General features: G+C 49.9%; 9 protein-coding genes across 9 annotated transcripts; 7 read left to right on the forward strand and 2 right to left on the reverse strand.

Moving 5' to 3' along the window:
- Nucleotides 1-365: 365 nt before the first annotated feature.
- On the forward strand, nt 366-1,015 carry M437DRAFT_75622 (histone-fold-containing protein; the record flags this gene model as incomplete). The annotated part of the gene is made up of 4 exons (XM_041026457.1): nt 366-421; nt 547-635; nt 692-895; nt 954-1,015. The coding sequence occupies 4 exons, from the start codon at nt 366-368 to the stop codon at nt 1,013-1,015; spliced, it is 411 nt and encodes a 136-aa protein (XP_040879508.1).
- A 1,767-nt stretch (nt 1,016-2,782) lies between these two features.
- On the reverse strand, nt 2,783-3,236 carry M437DRAFT_49362 (uncharacterized protein; the record flags this gene model as incomplete). The annotated part of the gene is made up of 3 exons (XM_041021822.1): nt 2,783-2,802; nt 2,865-2,985; nt 3,105-3,236. Coding segments are annotated over 3 exons (273 nt in total), but the record flags the coding sequence as incomplete, so codon positions are not given.
- An 865-nt stretch (nt 3,237-4,101) lies between these two features.
- M437DRAFT_49659 (putative dihydrolipoamide succinyltransferase) lies at nt 4,102-5,531 on the forward strand (the record flags this gene model as incomplete). The annotated part of the gene is made up of 4 exons (XM_041021867.1): nt 4,102-4,231; nt 4,284-4,339; nt 4,402-4,776; nt 4,836-5,531. 4 exons carry the CDS (start codon nt 4,102-4,104, stop codon nt 5,529-5,531), a joined length of 1,257 nt encoding a protein of 418 aa, XP_040879510.1.
- A 3,258-nt stretch (nt 5,532-8,789) lies between these two features.
- On the forward strand, nt 8,790-9,917 carry M437DRAFT_49640 (uncharacterized protein; the record flags this gene model as incomplete). Its single annotated transcript, XM_041021865.1, has 3 exons — nt 8,790-8,858; nt 8,914-9,296; nt 9,365-9,917. Coding segments are annotated over 3 exons (1,005 nt in total), but the record flags the coding sequence as incomplete, so codon positions are not given.
- A 294-nt stretch (nt 9,918-10,211) lies between these two features.
- On the forward strand, nt 10,212-10,634 carry M437DRAFT_49336 (uncharacterized protein; the record flags this gene model as incomplete). The annotated part of the gene is made up of 1 exon (XM_041021819.1): nt 10,212-10,634. A coding segment is annotated over one exon (423 nt), but the record flags the coding sequence as incomplete, so codon positions are not given.
- Nucleotides 10,635-11,007: 373 nt separating this feature from the next.
- On the forward strand, nt 11,008-11,705 carry M437DRAFT_49210 (uncharacterized protein; the record flags this gene model as incomplete). The annotated part of the gene is made up of 4 exons (XM_041021801.1): nt 11,008-11,079; nt 11,136-11,317; nt 11,376-11,523; nt 11,589-11,705. The coding sequence occupies 4 exons, from the start codon at nt 11,008-11,010 to the stop codon at nt 11,703-11,705; spliced, it is 519 nt and encodes a 172-aa protein (XP_040879513.1).
- Nucleotides 11,706-12,286: 581 nt separating this feature from the next.
- M437DRAFT_49245 (uncharacterized protein) lies at nt 12,287-12,541 on the forward strand (the record flags this gene model as incomplete). Its single annotated transcript, XM_041021804.1, has 1 exon — nt 12,287-12,541. A coding segment is annotated over one exon (255 nt), but the record flags the coding sequence as incomplete, so codon positions are not given.
- A 2,381-nt stretch (nt 12,542-14,922) lies between these two features.
- On the forward strand, nt 14,923-16,647 carry M437DRAFT_49315 (putative inorganic phosphate transporter PHO84; the record flags this gene model as incomplete). The annotated part of the gene is made up of 1 exon (XM_041021818.1): nt 14,923-16,647. The coding sequence occupies one exon, from the start codon at nt 14,923-14,925 to the stop codon at nt 16,645-16,647; it is 1,725 nt and encodes a 574-aa protein (XP_040879515.1).
- Nucleotides 16,648-18,117: 1,470 nt separating this feature from the next.
- On the reverse strand, nt 18,118-18,972 carry M437DRAFT_66356 (ras small GTPase; the record flags this gene model as incomplete). The annotated part of the gene is made up of 3 exons (XM_041024730.1): nt 18,118-18,371; nt 18,424-18,873; nt 18,927-18,972. The coding sequence occupies 3 exons, from the start codon at nt 18,970-18,972 to the stop codon at nt 18,118-18,120; spliced, it is 750 nt and encodes a 249-aa protein (XP_040879516.1).
- Nucleotides 18,973-19,208: the final 236 nt, after the last annotated feature.

Below are 19,208 nucleotides of genomic sequence, written 5' to 3' on the forward strand. Positions count from 1 at the left end.
TCGAACGCGACTTTCTCCAACGCGCTCACTCCTTCCTAGATCACAATCGCGGCGCCAAGCAAATGTATGAATGGCTTAGCGCAGGAAGGAGCTTCGGCTGTTAACGAATCAAAAGAGGGAAGGCACGAACGCACAGACCAACACTGGCGTCTCATTGATCTTGACGGCGAGTGAAGCTGTTGATCTTGGGGAAGCAACGTCAAGCGTCGCCGCGAGTACTTAACCACAGAGCTCCCCGAACAGCCTGTCGTCTCTTCCTTCATCTTTCATCCACGCTTCTCGACTCACGCTCGCCGTATTCATCGCCGCTTTTTAGCACCACTTTCAACTCAACCTTTTCAACCACCCCAACCAAATCAATCAAAATGACTGGAGGCAAGTCTGGCGGCAAGGCCACTGGCACCAAGAGCAACGCTCAGAGGTAAGCAAATCTCACTTCTTCACTCACTTCTCACTTTTGCGCCTCACTTGACGCGCTTTTCCGGTCCAAAACAACGCGTTTTTTCATCTCGAATCATCTGAGTCTCATTCTGACATCTCTCTCAGCCGTTCTTCCAAGGCCGGTCTCGCTTTCCCCGTCGGTCGTGTCCACCGTCTCCTCCGCAAGGGCAACTACGCCCAGCGTGTCGGTGCTGGTGAGTCAAATCGCTTCTTTCAATCCTAATCAACCGCATCTAACGCGCTTCATCAGGTGCCCCTGTCTACCTCGCTGCCGTTCTTGAGTACCTGGCTGCCGAAATCCTCGAGTTGGCTGGTAACGCCGCTCGTGATAACAAGAAGACCCGTATCATCCCCCGTCACCTTCAGCTTGCCATCCGCAACGACGAGGAGTTGAACAAGCTTCTCGGACACGTCACCATCGCCCAGGGTGGTGTCCTCCCCAACATTCACCAGAGTACGTTTTGCGCCACCTCCACAATCACACTTTCACATTCTAACATGCTTTCTTTCAGACCTTCTTCCCAAGAAGACCGCTGCCCCCAAGGCTGCCGGCGGCCCCAGCCAGGAGCTGTAAGCAACTCGCTACAACTTTTGATTCTTTGGGTTTTACGGCGCGCGGGGTGCTGCTTTCTTCAGCTACGATAATGGGGTTTTAACGGACTGGGCACAAGTGATTTTTTATTAACGGGAAGAGCATTTTCTTTTTTTCAGACACATTCGCAGCAACTTTCTATCCATTGTTGCTTGCAGAAGAACAGGGCTGTACATTACCAACCGTGGCCACGGATGGGTAAATGAGACCGGAGGGGAATAGCTGAATGACACGCTTTTGATACCATTACATCAACCAATTCAGCTTTGTTAAACTTTACACCCTTCTTGCCCACTCTTTCTCTTGCTTCATTCTCTACCTTCTCTTCATCTCCACGATTCAAGATACTCACTTTTAGGAGCTGTGTCTGCCTTCTTGACTGGAAAAGCAGATGCATCAGCGACAGCGAGAGCACGCGACCTCCGCAATACTCACAACGGCCAGCGAAACATCGCCAATATCGACTTCTACCAGAGTAGCGAGAAACATGAGGAACGCGTCTTTGAGAGATAGCCAGTCGAAAACAGCCAGAACAAGCAAATATGCACTAGTACGCGACTCAAGCAAAAGCAAACATACCAGAGATACAGAAAGGAGAAGAAGCAAGCCAGCCAGAACCGGCTGAGAGCAAGCAAGACGCAATTGAGCAGCGGACCAATGTCAAAAGAGTTACATGCACCGAATTGACAGGCCAAACACAAACTTGTACAGGTCAAGACAGACGAGAAGATTCAGATCAGAGAGAAGACGAGAGAGATATTGCAAATTCAAATGCAATGCATGGTAGATTGCACGAAGAGGAGCACCACGAGTCCAATGTAATCCTTCCTCGAGGCATGTCAGGTCTACTTCCATCCTCCGCAATCGAACAATACAGAGATGGTGGGAGCAGAAGAATGTATATGAATTCGAGCGTTCTTATGCTGTAGGCCTTTGTGCACACGCAACTGATTCAAAGGCTTCCTTGTTTTGAGGTCACGAGGGTGACAAGCAGAAACATCTGGCAGAGAAACACCGTCAAAGGCAGGATGATGCAGAGCAATCGAAGTAAGTACTGAACAGTATCTATTAATTTAAAGGCAGCAGAATCGATCAGGTATGCCAAAGATGAAGTTGTAAGACAAAACCGTACGATACTCTGCCTAAGCCAGCGAGCCAGGTCCACGGAACGAAGGCATTCCAGTCGCTAAGGTACAGGCCTGCCGCTATAGCACCCTGTGAAGTGCTGCAGCAATATCAATGTTGTAGAAGGCAGAGACCTACATCGAAGTTGTAGACACTACCAAGACGACAGCGGTACATGAATAACCATATGTTTGTCAAGGGAGACGTGAAGGTCTCTCTGTTTCCATCGCTCCAGCGATCAATGCACTTTTCGCATATAGTCATTGTACTAGACATCAAAATGATCAGGTTAAAGGGGCAGCAACAGTGTGAACAAGCACAGAAAAGATAAAGGATTGTAGCTTGACATCAATTTGAAGAGAAGAAAGGTGAACACGTTCAAGATCGATCATTCAGATATCGTACGTAGCATCAATAAACCCAGCCTCGGCCTCTTAGAGTACCAAAGTGAGAAATTCAGTGCTTGACTCTATACTTTTTTATCATCATGTAGATTCGATTTATCGGTGTGTGTGATTGCTGTGATGCAAAGTCTTTCTGAAAAGAGATTTGGGGAGAGAGAAGAAGCGATTGATGAACAGAAGAAAAGAAAAGGTATCGATTTGTTGCTCGTGGTATCTACATTTAGCAGCCTGGCGGGGGAGCTGTGTAAAGGCACTTGTCAGTGACTGAGGAGATTGAAGGCGTTGAAAGAAGAAGGACGTACGATCAAGGATGGGGCAGACCAAGTTACGCTCGTACTTGCTGCCACCAGGAGCGGTGGGAGGGCGGTATGGGTCGGGGTGCTTCCACTGCTTGAGGAGTTCTTCGGTCTGGTCAAAAAGGATCTGATGGGAGGAGAAAAATAGAACAGTCAGCGAACGAGATTCCAGTAGATTGAAGCGACAGCATTGGACGACTCGAAAGAAGGAAGAGGGCTGGTGACGGAGGGATGGATATCGCTCACTCTCTGTTGTCTGGGCTCGCGGACGTTGGCGTTGGCTTCGAAGAGGGAGCGGATGTACATGGCCTGGCCGCGCCAGAGGTATCGGTGGACGGACCAGTCAAGGGCCAGCTTGAGTGACCGGCGGTATAGACGGCTGTGACGATGAGAGAATCAGCACGCGCGCAAAGACACGGGCGACGGGTCGAGAGGCAGAGGGCAATTACATTGCGGATGTGTTGGCCATGGTGTGAGATGGTCCGGATGGTCAGCCGGAGAGAGTGTTTAGTGCAACAGGTCGCTCGACAGATCCAAAATGCTCTGTTGCGACTTCCCAATTGGCGTTTGGTATGCGCGCTCCAGCCAGGGCAGCAGCTGCAGTTGCTGACCTCTTGGCGCTCGTAGGGCTGGCACTGGCTGGCACTGGCTGGCACCGGCAAAGTGCAAGAGGCCACCGGCAAGACGCGGACGAAGCCGGAGCGAAGGGAAGGAAGGCTTTCTGACGTCGGCCAGCGCTGCGCTTGCTGGCGGCTGATCTTGGGAGCATCGAGATCATTTTCGCTGCCAACTCGTCCAGACTTCAAGGTTCCGCAAAGCATCAACTGCTGTCCCGACTTTCTACGGTCACCCCCCTCTATACCACAAACAAATCTGCTCCAACTTAGGACCCTCGCCCCATCGCGTCCTCTGTTGCTTGCCTTTCTCTGTCGCTCTCGCCTCTTTTTCTCGACTGCGTGCTTCCTTTCTTCTACACCATGTCCAGCCGTCAATGCCTTCGCCTGGCCGCAGGTGCTTCGATGCGCCCTGCTGTTCGCGCCGCTCCTAGATACGCTACTCGCTCTGCCGCCGCCCTGAGATGCCTCTCTACCTCCTCCGTCTCGCGTTCCTCTGTTCTCCTGTCACAACAACCGAGGTAAACATACCAAACTTGTCGAAAAATGTTGTCCTCCTGATCACATCTCCAGGACACCTGCACACCTCCTCCGCTCTTCTCCCATTGCTCAGGTCCAGACCCGCGGCTATGGTGCGTCAACTTACATTCCCACGCGCACGCCATCCTACTAACAACTATGTTGCAGCTGAGAAGGTCGTTCAGGTCCCTACCATGGCCGAGTCTATCACAGAGGGTACCCTGAAGCAATTCTCAAAACGTGAGTGCTAGCCTCAATCATCTTACTGCGACCCCATCTAATTACAGCACAGAGGTCGGCGACTACGTCGAGCAGGACGAGGAGATCGCTACCATCGAGACCGACAAGGTACATAACGACAAACATGCGCGATTTTCATCTTCACCAAACTAACCCTTCCCGACTCACAGATCGACGTTGCTGTCAACGCTCCCGAGGCTGGTACCATCAAGGAGTTCTTGGTCAACGAGGATGATACCGTCACTGTCGGTCAGGATCTGTTGAAGATGGAGCTCGGTGGTGCTCCTTCTGGTGGTAAGGACGAGCAGGCCAAGGAGGAGCCCAAGGCACCTGCCTCAGACAAGCAGGAGACCTCATCTCAGCCCGATGGCGCAAAGGAGAAGGAGGCTCCCAAGGAGGAGAAGAAGCCCGAGCCCAAGAAGGAGGAGCCCAAGCAGGAGAACAAGCCTGCTCCCGCCCCCAAGAAGGAGGAGAAGAAGCCTGAGCCCAAGAAGGACTCAAAGCCTCAGGAGGAGTCTGCTTACGGCAGCCGCGAGGAGCGCCGCGTAAGACTCCAACACCGTCTTTATTCATCTAGGAGCTGGGACTGACAAGATGGTTATAGGTCAAGATGAACCGCATGCGTCTGCGTATCGCCGAGCGCCTGAAGCAGTCGCAGAACACCGCCGCTTCGCTCACCACCTTCAACGAGGTCGACATGTCGGCCCTGATGGACATGCGCAAGCAGTACAAGGATGAGATCCTCAAGAAGACTGGCGTCAAGTTCGGCTTCATGTCTGCCTTCTCCCGCGCTTCCGTCCTCGCCATGAAGGACCTCCCCGCCGTCAACGCCGCCATCGAGGGCCCCAACGGTGGTGACACTGTTGTTTACCGCGACTACGTCGACATCTCCGTCGCCGTTGCCACCGAGAAGGGTCTCGTCACCCCCGTCGTCCGCAATGCTGAGTCTATGGATATGATCGGTATCGAGAGCGCCATTGCCGAGCTTGGCAAGAAGGCTCGTGACAACAAGCTCACCATTGAGGATATGGCCGGTGGTACCTTCACCATCTCCAACGGTGGTGTGTTCGGTTCGCTCTACGGTACTCCCATCATCAACCTGCCCCAGGCTGCCGTCTTGGGTCTCCACGCTATCAAGGAGCGCCCCGTCGCTGTTAACGGCAAGGTCGAGATCCGCCCCATGATGTACCTCGCCCTCACCTACGACCACCGTCTTCTTGACGGCAGAGAAGCCGTTACTTTCCTCGTCAAGGTCAAGGAGTACATCGAGGACCCCCGCAAGATGCTCTTCGGCATCTAGATTCGTTTGACTTGACCTCCCATTAATTATATCATAGTTGTTGCGCCATCATGAAAAGAGCATTCTGATTCTTTGTCGAGGATATCGAGTGCTTTCAGAACCAGAGGGTTAATCTCTGTCGTGTGTATATCAAACTTTTGTTCGTCCGTTCCCGGCCTGTTTTCTGTTCTTTCATGTGGTTTCTTATTCCACGTTCTGTAGCCTGTCACACAGCTGCAACGTGTATTTCAGTCTTGTTCTGTTTCAGTGAAATTCCACGCAACACAGGTTTGTTGCATGCTTGCACAGGGGCTGGCCTGCGTATAAAACCTTGACGGATACCTTCGTTCCGTGCTTTTTAACTTTTGCAGCCACTACAAAGCTACACTTGCTGTGAAACGACCATAGCATTCCAATTCGCAAGAAGGTTCGTGGAAGACTTGGCAGACGTTTGGGTCAATAGTTTGCTACTTCGAAGAACCATGGTTGTGCTTGAATGTCGTTGCAAGGATATCGCTTCTCTTGGTCTAAACAGGCTGAGTTTGAGGATTTCGTTGTGTGCAGATAGGTGGGTAGGTAGGTGGTTCGGTCGTCGAATTGCCAAAGACAGCTTCCTCCACATTCTCCGAGTGGGGCAGAGTGATTATGGTCAGGGTCGTACCCAAGACAAGCCTTCTCGAGACTGACGACGACATCACAGCTCGACACATGATTATTATCTTGATCAGACCCTACAGGTTGTATCTTTGGTAGTCTCTGTGGCTTCTGTGTGGGTCTTGAGCTGATCGCTTAGGTATCGAAGAAGATATGACCATTTTATGGTTTTGAGCATTGTCATTTCAGAAAATGGTCCTGCTCAGTTGCGAACGAGGTTGTCACATTGCAAAGAGAAAAGGTAATTATGCTTATATTGAGATAGTTGCACAGGGACTTCCTAGAAGACCGCAGGTATGAGTAGCATGTGCAGTCAATCACTATACGCTACAGCTATACCAGAAAAGAGAGCACACCTAGTCGTCGTAGCCCATCGCATGAGCGGACGTTCCAAATCTCTTCCGGATTTCGGAAGAGGTCCTTTCAGATGTGTCCCCATCGAGAATTCGCATCCGTTAGCATCAATCAGCATCCAACCACGCGCACGGTGCAAATGTTAGCATCAAGCTAAGAAGATCATCACGCGTCCTATATTACGACCGCGGACAGAGTCATGGAGGATCTACACCTGAATTCAGGTTTTTGTACATTGGTAAAATGCCATCAGAGTCCGTTCGTATTGTGCTTCGTTCATATTGTTAAGCAAAATGGCCCTTCCGCTGTTTCTGATTCGCCCAAGCGCCAATGTCGTGAGCGATGCCGTCAATATCCGGCATCTGATCCTTGACTCGTGTTACGACGTCCGAATAGGCTGGTGCAGAGTCCAGAATGTCTGGTTCTACTTCCCAATGGCAGTGGGCGTACTTCGGTAGGGAAAAGGGCCGGTCCAGTGCGGACCAGCAAATTGTTGATACAGACTGTGAAGGGGGTTATTCGTGCGCATGCACGAAATAGGCAATCACGTTTTACAGACCCAAGGTTCTTCCCGCACCACAACTCTCTCTGGAAACTAGACGCGGTCCCTGGCCACCAGAACAAAGTTCCCTGTCAACCTTTCGCACGACACAGTTTCAAACGACAGCCTTGACATGTACATCTTTGCTGTAGATTCAACGTACCTTGGTGTCTGCTCTTAATTTTGCTTCCGGCACCTTTCAAAGTTGTCCAAGTATGAACCTCGATGACGGTACACTAACATACCATTGTAACAGATCGTCGAGAACAAGCATTGCCTATGGTCGCCATTGTCTCGCTCCTCTGATCAATGCTTTCTGATCTGAGCACATTCCTTTTCGGTATCGCGATATCTGCCGTGTCTTGATCATCTCTATTTCTGCTGCTGCTCACGTGTTATCGACTCATTGCTAGTGCAGGTAAACCTGCGTACCTCGAGGTATCAACTTGACCATATCATGATTAGCAACCAAGACCCGCTTCAACATGTCAATGCAGCCTGACTCTCCGATTTTAAACTCTGAACAGTCAGTCTCAGCAACGCTCAGGCTACAATTGCCGTCGCCAAGTCAGGCGTGCACAGGCTTCCTCTTCTCCATACACTCGGACCTCTCTTTACACATCAAGGCTGAGATGTGTCGAAAGATCTTCGCTCACGGATCACACCCGCTGAAAACAATTTGCTGGGTCTCCCAGTCCCCAGCGATACTCCAAACGCTAGTCCTCATGGCTCAAGGCTAAAACAGCTCTGACCTGTGGAGTCAACCCTAGAACCGCACACAACTAAGGTGACAAGACAGAATTGGGATGTTTCCATGACTCTTGGTCTGCAGATTATGATAATTCAGTGGTTCAGTTTCAAAGTCTTCGAACCTTGTTGCTGTCTGACATGGCCTTATTAGCATAACATGGTCCCCATTTACCGGACCTCGACCCGTTGCTTGTCGACCCTCTCTTTCCAACGACACCTCCTCGGGATAAGAGCCTCAATTAATCTGGACAGCTTCCGGATCTGGCGTTGACTTGTCCAGCTCCAAACATGAAGTCTTTGGTGGTATTATTGTTATTCGCCTTTGCTTGCTCATCTCAAGCCCTCACATCGCAACAACTGCAGAATGCGAGTGCTGCAGACATCTTGCAACTTGCAGCCCAGGAGCTGCCTACCTGCGCAGTACGTCAAACGCCTTGAAGTATTGATCCCAGAGACTTACTGTCTATAGCTTACATGCACAATAACGACCCTTAATGGGCCAGACTCACCATGCGAGCTTACGGATCTTGCCTGTATCAAAGCCAACAAACCACTTCAAGATGAATTGACTGTATGCGTCAAGGCCAGCTGCACCATCAAACAATCACTCAGTAAGCTCTACGGACCTAATTGCAATCAAACAGGGTACTGATGATTGTAGCTGCCAAGGCATTCCTTCAAACATTGCTAGGTGTTCCACGACGTAACAAGGAGGCAGTTGGAACTTATACGACCCTGGTCGTGGGAAGTGTGGCTATTCTGACCTACTTCTTACGAGTGATTTCTCGGCTGCCCGGTTGGGGTTCGCAATGGGGCCTTGATGATTGGGCTCTTACTCTAGCTATGGTAATACTCCGCTTTCGAATATCCTTGTGAACCAATACTGACAGATCAAAGCTCTTTACTGTTCCACTGACATTCTGCGCATATGCCTGTAAGTCTCGCTCTTGCTCTTGCCTGAGTCTTACTGATTATCCCAAGTGAACCAGATTGGTATGGGCAAGGACATGTGGTTCGTGTCCTTCGATCACATTACAAAGATTCTCAAGGTACGTTCCCAGATAGTCAACCATATCTAGGCACAACTCACACGTTCACGACCAGATCTTTTACTTCGCCGAACTGCTCTATCTTACAGCCGTTGGAATCACGAAGATATCAATGTTACTCTTCTACCTCCGAATTTTCCCTGACTGGAAGCTTCGTCGCGCTATCTATGGCATGATTGGAGTTTGCACCACGTACATCATCGTCTTCGTCTTGGTCACTGCCTTCCAATGTAGACCCGTTAACTTGGCCTGGCTGAAATGGGATGGCGAGCACCATGGGAAATGTCTGGACTTGAACGCTGATGGTTGGGCGGCTGCCTCTATAAACATCCTTCTCGATCTAATCGTCATCGTCCTACCTTTGAAGCAATTGACGATGCTCAACATGAGCTGGCAGCGCAAGCTAGGTGTGATAGCCATGTTCCTCGGTGGTGGCTTGTAAGTTCTGCTCCGTAAAAAAAGCTCGACTAGATGCTAACGTACACCTTCAGCGTCACTATCATCAGTATCCTCCGCTTGAAATACCTCATTCAGTTTGCACACACCGAAAACCCAACTATGGACTACCTGCCCGTTGGAATCTGGTCTGCAGTCGAAAGTGACGTTGGCATCATGGTCGCCTGCGCACCCGCCATCCGCTCCCTCGGACACCACATCCGCGAAAAGATCTGGCCCAAACAAAAGTCCCAACCATCCTACTACGAAGACACCAAAAACAGCAGCAACCACAAGAGCAAAGCCGACTCTGTCAGCCGCAGCTGGGGTGCCTCTAAGATGGATTCTCGCTCGCGCCTTAGCATCAGCAATCGCAAAAACGAGTTTGTCCAGATTGACGAATACGAAATGGATGTGGGCGGTCCCCTCTCACCCAGGGATGATAAAAGAACTGTGGCGGATGATTCTTCAGAGGGATCTTTCAACCGCTCGTATACGCCGCATGATGATATTGCACCTCTGGCTGCTACAGCAGCACCAATTGGAAGGGGTAACAGTGGCATCATGGTGCAAACGGACTGGAGCGTTGGCAGAGAAAGTCGAGAAAATGGTCGCCGCCTTTAGAAATTTGCTCTCTTTTCTTTTTTCTTCTAAGACAGGATACAACAGCATGTATATACAAATTAATCAGATCATCTAGAGCGTGGAACATCAGTACTCGCTCGGTCGCAATCACTTTCTTGAGCGAGTTGGTCTGTAATCCGCCATAGACCATTGTTCTTCGCAAACGCAATATCATCTTCAGTCTCATGTATCAAAACCATGATTTAGCATAAGAAAAGCTGATGAGTAGAAGATGATAGAATGATGATTGTTTTTGTGATGCTGGTTCATGAATGATAGATTGAAAAAAATTGCAAAACAAGCACATACGGCCATAGTCAGCTGAAAACTGGGCATCCCGTCCGCTCTGCCATACATAAGCAGTTGAACGGCAGATTAGTACTACGGTGGGTGACCACGTGGGAATCCCTGCTGCTGTATGTTTTGCATTTTCATTTTGTTCTCGACGGATCTCTTCTTGTGCTGTGTCTTTCGGTTGTTAGGCCCTTAGTTGCGCTGTGTGATGGTGTTGTGACGCCGAGCTTTTGGTATGACTGGGCTGTGAATCTCGCATCTCACATCACGTCCGATGAGCGAAGAGCGTCTGACCTTGCTCCTGCCGAAACTCTCAAGTACTTCTATCTGGCCTTGAGCGAGACCCGTCTAGTCAGTCTGGGCGAGTCAGTAATCGATACTAAGGCACGTCCGTTCGCGCCATCACGGTGCACTTTTATGTGATTATCTCGCTTGCCTGTATTCCTCATCAATATGATTTGGATAGACATCTACTTGGACAAACATCTGAAGTCGAGACCTTAGAAAAGCTCCTATCTTGTTCTTAGATGGATGAGGAACACTTCACATCCGATCCACCATCGCCAATTCCATGGCGTATACATCCCCGCACTGTCTACTTGGCGAAGATAGTCATCTTCGTCACGTACAATCCTTCAAGTCTTCCAATTCATGGCTGATTTAATCGTGCATCTAAGAAGCCTATCTCCATCTTATCTCCATCTGTGGTATCTATATAGCTAAGAGCGATTACTCAAGTTCCGCGAGCCTCTTTGCTGCTATCAGTCGCTTTTCCACCGGACGTGAGTAGGCAAACATGGCAACTGCATATGATGTACAGACGTATTTGCTGGATGAGTCCAATATCCAGGACACAGTGACACGCATGGTGAGTACAGTATGATTCAAGCCCAGATGTGATGGCATACTTACAATATCCTATAGATGTACGCCTTTGACAACAAAGATTCGTCAATGTTGATAGATCAAGTGTATGCGCCAGAAATCCATCTCGACTACGATACACTGCTACTCGGCGGCAAACCAGAAGTCATCACCAGCAAAGCATGGGCAGATAGACTGGAACATATGCATGATGCTTACGATACCACCCAACACACTGTGCAGTAAGTACACATACCCTTTTGGGCCACTGAAATGGATTAAAACTTACACCGAATGTAGCAACTTTCTCATCGAATTGCCTCAGCCACCATCCGCCAATAAAGAGGTTGCAAGACCAGACAGCTGTATAGTCTATGCGCATGCAGATGGATGGTTCTACAACCGCAATGCAGAGGGGCGACCACGAATTATGTGTCGGCGCAATGGAGTGAGTCTCGTCTCTGCTTTCTCCGCTACCGCATCCGCAACAGCGACTAATCGCACGCTTGACAGGGCAAATATCGTTTGGAAGTTGTTCGACTCAAGGATAAGGAAGAGCGAGGAGAGAATCCTTGGAGGGTTTGCAAACAGCGTGTAAAGTTATCGTGGCAGGATATGGGAAGCCAGTAGCGACTTCCTTAATGGATAGGAGTGTGGACTATAGTTGAGGTTAGCAAGTCATGATGAATTACCATTCGTTGGACTTTCAAATCTGCACTTCAGCTCGTTGTCCAGATGCGACCGCTCCTGCAAAGTATCCAAGAACATGAGTTGAGATTGTTCGAAGAAGATGAATAACAAAAGAAATAAGACGGCATGCAACAGTGATCGAGGTTAAGAGCAAAGCATAACCTGGCGAAGCAACACCAAGGCTTGCGGAGGCAGATACAGGAGTTGAGACAGCCTTATGAACATGTTGCAGGTCATCAACCATCACAAAGTACCGACCTCTGTCTTGCTTGGCATTGTCGTTGTAATTTCATCTTCACTCAATTGAAGCAATGTCTCAAGACGACACAATCCGAAAATATGGGCTCCGCCATCGTTCTCTCTGCCCTTTTCGCTATCCTCGGCATGACGGGACCTATCATATTCGGGAAGCGCGACAAAAGCGAGTGTTACTGTCACTCAGGCGGCACGTGTTGTGTGTCTTTGCTTTCTTTGTTGTCCAGCCTGTCCAGCTGGCAGAATAATTTTTGTAGTTCCTTTACGCCGATCACACCGCCACTGGTTGTGGTGACGTTGCTTGCGAGTGGATCGAGGAGGAGGATGCTGGACTGACCAAGGGAGACACCGAGACTCCTAGCGGACTTCTTAGACTGGATGTTAGTGAGAGCAATGAGCGTCGTTCTCCTTTTCCTGCCTTGATGATATGTCTTAGTATCCGAACCCATCGTGCCGTCTCTTTGCGCTGTCTCTTGACGGTGGTGGCAATTTCAGAACTCCGATTTCTTGTCCAGGATTGAAGTGGTGCTCGCGATCGTTGGAACTTGATTGGACGTTTGTTGTATCGAGAGTCTCATGAGTTGTTCTCCAAGAGAGTAAGGGATATGGCGAATTGATGCAGCACAAGCGAATTGAAGCCCTTCATTACCACTCATGAGCTACGTAAAGGGCATTCGCCGGCTTGGGTTTTGTTTGATAAGGTAAGCTTGAACTGTAAAGCACGTATCCGAATCGATTCTCTACATGTGGGGGTTAGTCATGCCCAAAGACAACAACAAGGACGTAGGAAGAAAGAAGAGGAAACAAGAAGCAGCCAAGATCACAAAATAGCCCCGAGGATGGACTGAGGTGACCTTCGCATGTCCCAGAGGCTTGATCTGCCGTGAGCGGTGTGATTGCCTGCCACTACATCCGTCAACGGCCAAGGGCTTGGATAGATTTGAGGCGTTTACCAAAAAAGCATTGAATAGCCGCGAGGAGCTGGATATTCGTGCTTGACTTGCAGCCACCCTCTTGGCTTGCTCAATGATTGACGACATGCCTTGATGTCGTAGCTGTACGATGCAAATCAGATGGTCGAGATGGTCATGAATGACAGATGATCTGAGCCGAGCAAAAAGCAGAATGTCGTTGACCTCACGATTTACATGCCCAGATTCGTAAAATGAGGACGGAAAGGGCGAAGAGCGACAAACCGGCGCTCGCCTGCTTCTAGAATCGGTCAACCAGATCCACACCATCACTGATTCACTGCACCCTGTTCTGATTTTGCCTCGGAGCATAACTTGCGTGCATCAGCGGCACGTATGTATCCACCACCTGACTCGAGTTCAAGCTTCTTGTTGGTTTTGTTGTCCAGACCTATTTGCTATTGGCAGACCAAGTTTGGGTCAGCCATTCAATCCAAGAAGAGCCAACACATGCCTTGCGAAGAATGGCATCCTAACGTGATAACTTCGAGGTCTAATGAGATTTGATGATATTCGGAAATTGCAATGCTGCACGTGTTGTTCCGGAGGCCATCATCACTGTAGCGATTCACGAGATAGCCGCGGCCGTTTAAACAGGACCGAAGAACAGAAGTCCGTTGAGCGAATAGAAGCCGCCAGGCTGAATGTTTGGGAGCCATTTCCGACGGAAAGTAGGAGGGTACATTTCGCTTCCAAGTTCCAAGACGATTATAGTGGTCCAAAAGAGAGCCTGTTAGTCTGAAGGATTCTGGTTGAATATGGCCGGTGGTTATAGCGCAGCATGTATTGTGCGGGTGACAAAGAATATCCACTTCAAAGTCTTGGAAGGTCGATTCAGCAGCGTAGCTTGATGCAAGAAACGAGATGCTCACACCGAAAGGGAAAACTTCCTCTGTCGGATGTCACTGAACCCTGAGGGTGAGAGGAAGGTTAGGACGAAGTGGCTTATGCCAAGCAAACGTGGAGGAGAGCGTGTCTGGCCACTTGGGGAAGGCACGAACATCAACGTGTTTCCCCAGACGTTCTTCATTGGTCCGTTGGCACTTCACACCTTTGGGCTCTTTGAGACGCCTCGACTTCGAGTCTCGCTCGGCTATCTGCAATTAACGTCCCTCGGGCTCACTATTCGGCGGCAAGGAGCGCACTCCTGCTGCTAGGGTCACGTCGCACAAGCCCGCAATCGCCTGCAATTTTCTCTTCGGTCTTGCCGTTCCACGTGTGAGTGGGACGACTACCCAGCATTGGCCCGGATCGAGCAGACCTGACACTGCATGTACCATCAGCTTGGGATTGTTCAAGATCCATCATGCAGGTCCAGTCTTGCGAAATGATGCGAGCGTGAGCACGGAGCTTTTTGATCGTCCAAACCATGTTCACGCGACAAAAAGATTATCATTGAGGCGAGAACGCAATAGTAGTATGCTAAGGTTTTTCTTTGCACGAGTATCACAAATCTGGTCGACCACGAGTTGCGAATTGTGGTTCGCAAGGCCCCACGCGGGAGATGGCTCACTCGACATGTTGCTCAAATCGGCCGTTGTGCTAAAAAGTCTAAGATTAGGCTTTGGGGAGCAAGAACCGTCAAGACCGTGCAAGACGTTCTCAAGCACCCCAAGATTCAAACTTACGGCCTTGGCCCTCTCGTGCGTGATACAATGCAGTTCGCTGATTGGATTCCGACACGAAGCGCCACAGTCTGGGCCTGCAACCAGTTGAGGAACAAGCAAACAGTCGTCTGACAGCCAAGTCAAAATTCTCGAGTAAAGATGCTGTAGATAAAAGAAGGCAGCTGCTCACCCCTGTTGTGTTCTGTCTCGTCCATCATCAGCCATTCACTTCTGAAGACAGATCGTCCACAGTCAGATCTTTCTGACCACTCCTTCCCCTACACTCATTGCTTCTACCATCCTAGGTAGCACCTTACTCTAGCAATGGCCGCCAACAACAGAACCGCTGGTGGAAACGCCGCCTTCCACAACTTCAACAATGACTTCGCTCACATCGAGGACCCTAACGAGCGTCGCAGACTCGCTCTTGCCGAGATTGACAAGGCTCCCTTCGGTTGGTACCACGTTCGCGCCATCGTCGTTGCCGGCATTGGTTTCTTCACCGATGCCTACGATATCTTCGCCATTGGTCTCGTCACCAACATGCTTGGTGTCGTTTACTGGCAAGACGCCAAGAAGAACCCTGGCAAGATCCCTCAGTCTTCCGACACTGCCATCAAGGTTGCTACCTCTGGTGGCACTGTTCTTGGTCAGGTCGGTTTCGGTTACCTCGCCGATGTTGTCGGTCGTAAGAAGATGTACGGTCTCGAACTCATGATCATCATCTTCGCAACCATCGCTCAGGCTCTCTCTTCTCACTCTCCCGCTATCTCCGTCGTTGGTCTTATCATCTTCTGGCGTGTTCTCATGGGTATCGGTATTGGTGGTGACTACCCTCTCTCATCTATTATCACCTCTGAGTTCGCTACCACCAAGTGGCGCGGTGCCATGATGGGCTCCGTCTTCGCCATGCAGGGTATCGGTCAGTTCGCCGCTGGTATCATCGCTCTCATCGTCACTGCCGGTTTCAAGGAGTCGCTCATGACTGCCAAGAACCCTGCTGCTTGCGACGGTGTCTGCCAGCTTGCCGTTGACAAGATGTGGCGTGTCATCATCGGTTTCGGTGCCGTCCCTGGATGCATTGCTCTCTACTACCGTCTGACCATCCCTGAGACTCCTCGCTACACCTTCGATGTCGCTCGTGACATTGTCAAGGCTGACACTGACTCCAAGGCTTACCTCAACGGCAAGCACCACGGTAACCCTGATGAAATCACGCGCGCTACCACCCAGGCCGCCACTGCTGGTCAGCTTGAGGTCCCCAAGGCTTCGTGGGCTGACTTCTGGCGTCACTACAGCCAATGGAAGAATGGCAAGATTCTTCTTGGTACTGCTGGCTCATGGTTCTTCCTCGATGTCGCTTTCTACGGTGTCTCGCTCAACAACAGTGTCATCCTCACTGCTATCGGCTACACTGGTGGCAAGAACATGTACGAGGTCTACTACAACAACGCTGTCGGCAACTTGATCATCGTCTGTGCTGGTGCCATTCCTGGTTACTGGGTCACTGTTGCACTTGTTGACACCATCGGTCGCAAGCCTATTCAGTTGATGGGCTTCACCCTCCTTACCATCTTCTTCTGCATCTTCGGTTTCGGTTACCACGCTATCGGCACGGGAGGCAAGCTTGCTCTCTACGTTCTCTGCCAGTTCTTCTTCAACTTCGGCCCCAACGCCACCACCTTCATCGTTCCCGGAGAGTGTTTCCCTACCCGTTACCGTTCCACCTCCCACGGTCTCTCTGCCGCCTCTGGTAAGATCGGTGCCATCATTGCCCAGGTCGTCATTGGTCCTCTCCGTGTTCGTGGTGCCACCAAGACCCAGCCCTCTCCTTGGCTCAACCACGTCCTCGAGATCTTCGCTCTCTTCATGTTGTGCGGTGTCTTCACCTCGCTCCTCATCCCCGAGACCAAGCGCAAGACCCTCGAGCAGCTTGCTGGCGAGGTTCCCGGAACCCCCGAGTACGACGAGCACACCCATGGTGCTGTTGAGACCAAGGACTCGACAGACTACTCCCAGACCAACATGGCTGAGAAGTCTGCTGCTTAGATGAATGTTGATGATGCTTTATCTCTCTTTTTGCTGCTTTTGATACCAAAAAACTGTTCATGGTGTATATAAACGGGCTACACTTTCCTTTTTCTTACTTGCTCAAGCGGTCTGGTTCTAGTTGGTTACAGTCCATGCTTTGATACTTTTAATGTCAAACAACCTCCTTCACTTTTACAAACATCTCTATCTCCTCTGTGCTTGCCTCTTATCATTACTTGTTAAAGTTGAGGCACTTTTGACCCTAATGATCTGACTTTTCTAACATGAAAACCATATCTCGGGATCGCCTTCCCGACATCACCCACACGAACAACTTTCCGACCCCAGATCTGGAAGGTCAGAAAAAAGTATCAATTTGCTTCTAGACCCTATTCATCTCGTATCTTTTCTCCATTTCCCCGGCTACTGCTGATCTTCTGCATAGACTTGACACCATGTATGCACCCCGCCTCTTTTAACTGCATTGCAGCAGCACTTCCGCTTTTTGAGTTTTCCGGACATGCCGCTTGCTTTGCCTTCCTTCTAGTGCCATCTTCCCCGTTGGCTGGCTGGCTGGCTGTGACTTTTCTGGGTTTTGTTTAATGCCCGTTGGTGCTGTTTCTTCTTGTTGTTGTTTCTCTGGAAAGATGCACCGTTTTTATGTTGCGGTAGTCATGGTGAATATGCTTTTTTGAACCCAATATATGTCTTAGCATTTGGGCATGTGTACAAGTATGCCGGGGGTACGTGTACTTTGGTGGCTGCAATGGCTAATGATGGGTGATCTGAGACAGACAGAAGTGCCAAATCAAAAGACTGATAGCCCATACGAAAAGTCTTGCTTACGAGAATCAGGTTGCATGAAGTGGCTTAGCTGAGACTGTTGAAGTGTTTTACTGAGTTCCGAACAGTCAAGTGACAGACATCTGAGAGTAAAGACTTTGATCTGCTATTTTGAAGCCAATGAGTAAAGTGCCATGGAGCACAGAAGGTATTGACAGATGATAATGCGTAGCAGTCCAGAGCTATATGACTCGATTTTCAACAGCGTGACAGGGTTCACTCGAGTCTATTTACGAGCGACTAAAGGGGTTTGACTGTATCGTGTAGTGCATGTTGCTGTACATAGTCGGCACCCTCGAGTTTATTCTTCTCTCTATCAAAGATGGCGACGTAAAGATTAATGTCTTCGTTCCTTCTTTAGTGGACGGAGAACCTTGGTAGTAAAAAGAGCTTTGATGGCATTTGTCCCTAGTAAAAAGGGTGCATATTGAGGAATAAAGCTATTGGCAGTAAGAAGCGTATAAGAAAAAGGCAAAGAGAAGCGAAAGAAAAAAAAAAGAATCAAAATGCAAACAAGTTGGGTATCGCTCGCCGTTGAAAAACACAACCACCTCTTATGCACCTCAGTTCGCCTGGATTCACCGATAAGGAAGTCGACAAGTGTTTATTAAAATAGGTTTGTCCGCTTTGTGAGTTTGTGTGGATCTACCAGCACTTCAGACTAGAGAAGAAACCGCCCTTCTTCTTCTTCTTTTGCGGCGACGTAGCTGCAGATTCGGACTCTGAGAAACGCAACTTTTCGGATTCGCTGGTGATGTTGGGTGCAGGGGCGGATTGATGTGTTTCTGTTGCTGCCGAGACGCGTTGCGAGGCGGGTGTTGGGTTGACGAGGGAGGGGAATTTTGGTCGCTGACCTGCAGCGTACTGTTCTCTGGCCTCGACTACGCGCTTGACAATTGCTGTGTCATGTCAGTCCTGCTTTCCGAGCAAAAGTGGAGGTACGAAGCTTACAAGCAAAAGTCTCCTCGATGTTAACGACCTCACGCGCCGAAGTCTCCATGAAACCACAGCCTCTGCTCTTTGCCCACTCCAGACCTTCGGCAGCACCGACTTGTCTCTGACCCTGAAGATCGCACTTGTTTCCAGCGACCATGAGGGCAGGCCAGCACTTTCCCAGCTCTTGTCTGTTTTCCATCTCCATATCGATCAATTCGGCAAAGAAGTCGAGGTTTTGTAGGGATTGGGCATTGGTAATGTCGTAGACGAGGAGGAAGGCGTCAGAGGTTAGGTTTGCGGCAGACCACATGCCGCGATATTCTTCCTGACCTGCAGTATCGGTGAGGAAGAGCGAGTAAGTCTTGCCATCGATGGTGCGTGTCACCGAGTACGAGTCTTCGATTGTGGGATCGTAGTCGTGGGTCCAGGCGGAGCGGACGATGCGTAATGTGATTGATGATTTACCTGGCGCATTGCATTAGATGGAATCAAGGAAGTTGCGACTGAGAGGTACCTACCACAACCGCCGTCGCCACAGATGGTGATTGAGATCTTGTCGTCCATTGTCGGTGCGCACTTGTCGTTGTGTGAGGTTCGCGAAAGGATGAAGATGGAAAACGAAGCGAGCGCAGTCGATAGAGAGGTTTCGGAGTCACAAAGTACAAGGTGTTGAGGTCGCGTGAACTGCGTGGTACAAATGGCCGAAGTCCGAATGCGTGCCCGAGAGATGAGGATCAAGTGAAGATTGCAGGACAGTAAGAGAGTGAGCGAGCGAGAAAAGAAGTGCCGGTAGAAGAACC

Source organism: Aureobasidium melanogenum, assembly GCF_000721775.1.
Source record: "Aureobasidium melanogenum CBS 110374 unplaced genomic scaffold scaffold_11, whole genome shotgun sequence".
NCBI lineage: Eukaryota > Fungi > Ascomycota > Dothideomycetes > Dothideales > Saccotheciaceae > Aureobasidium > Aureobasidium melanogenum.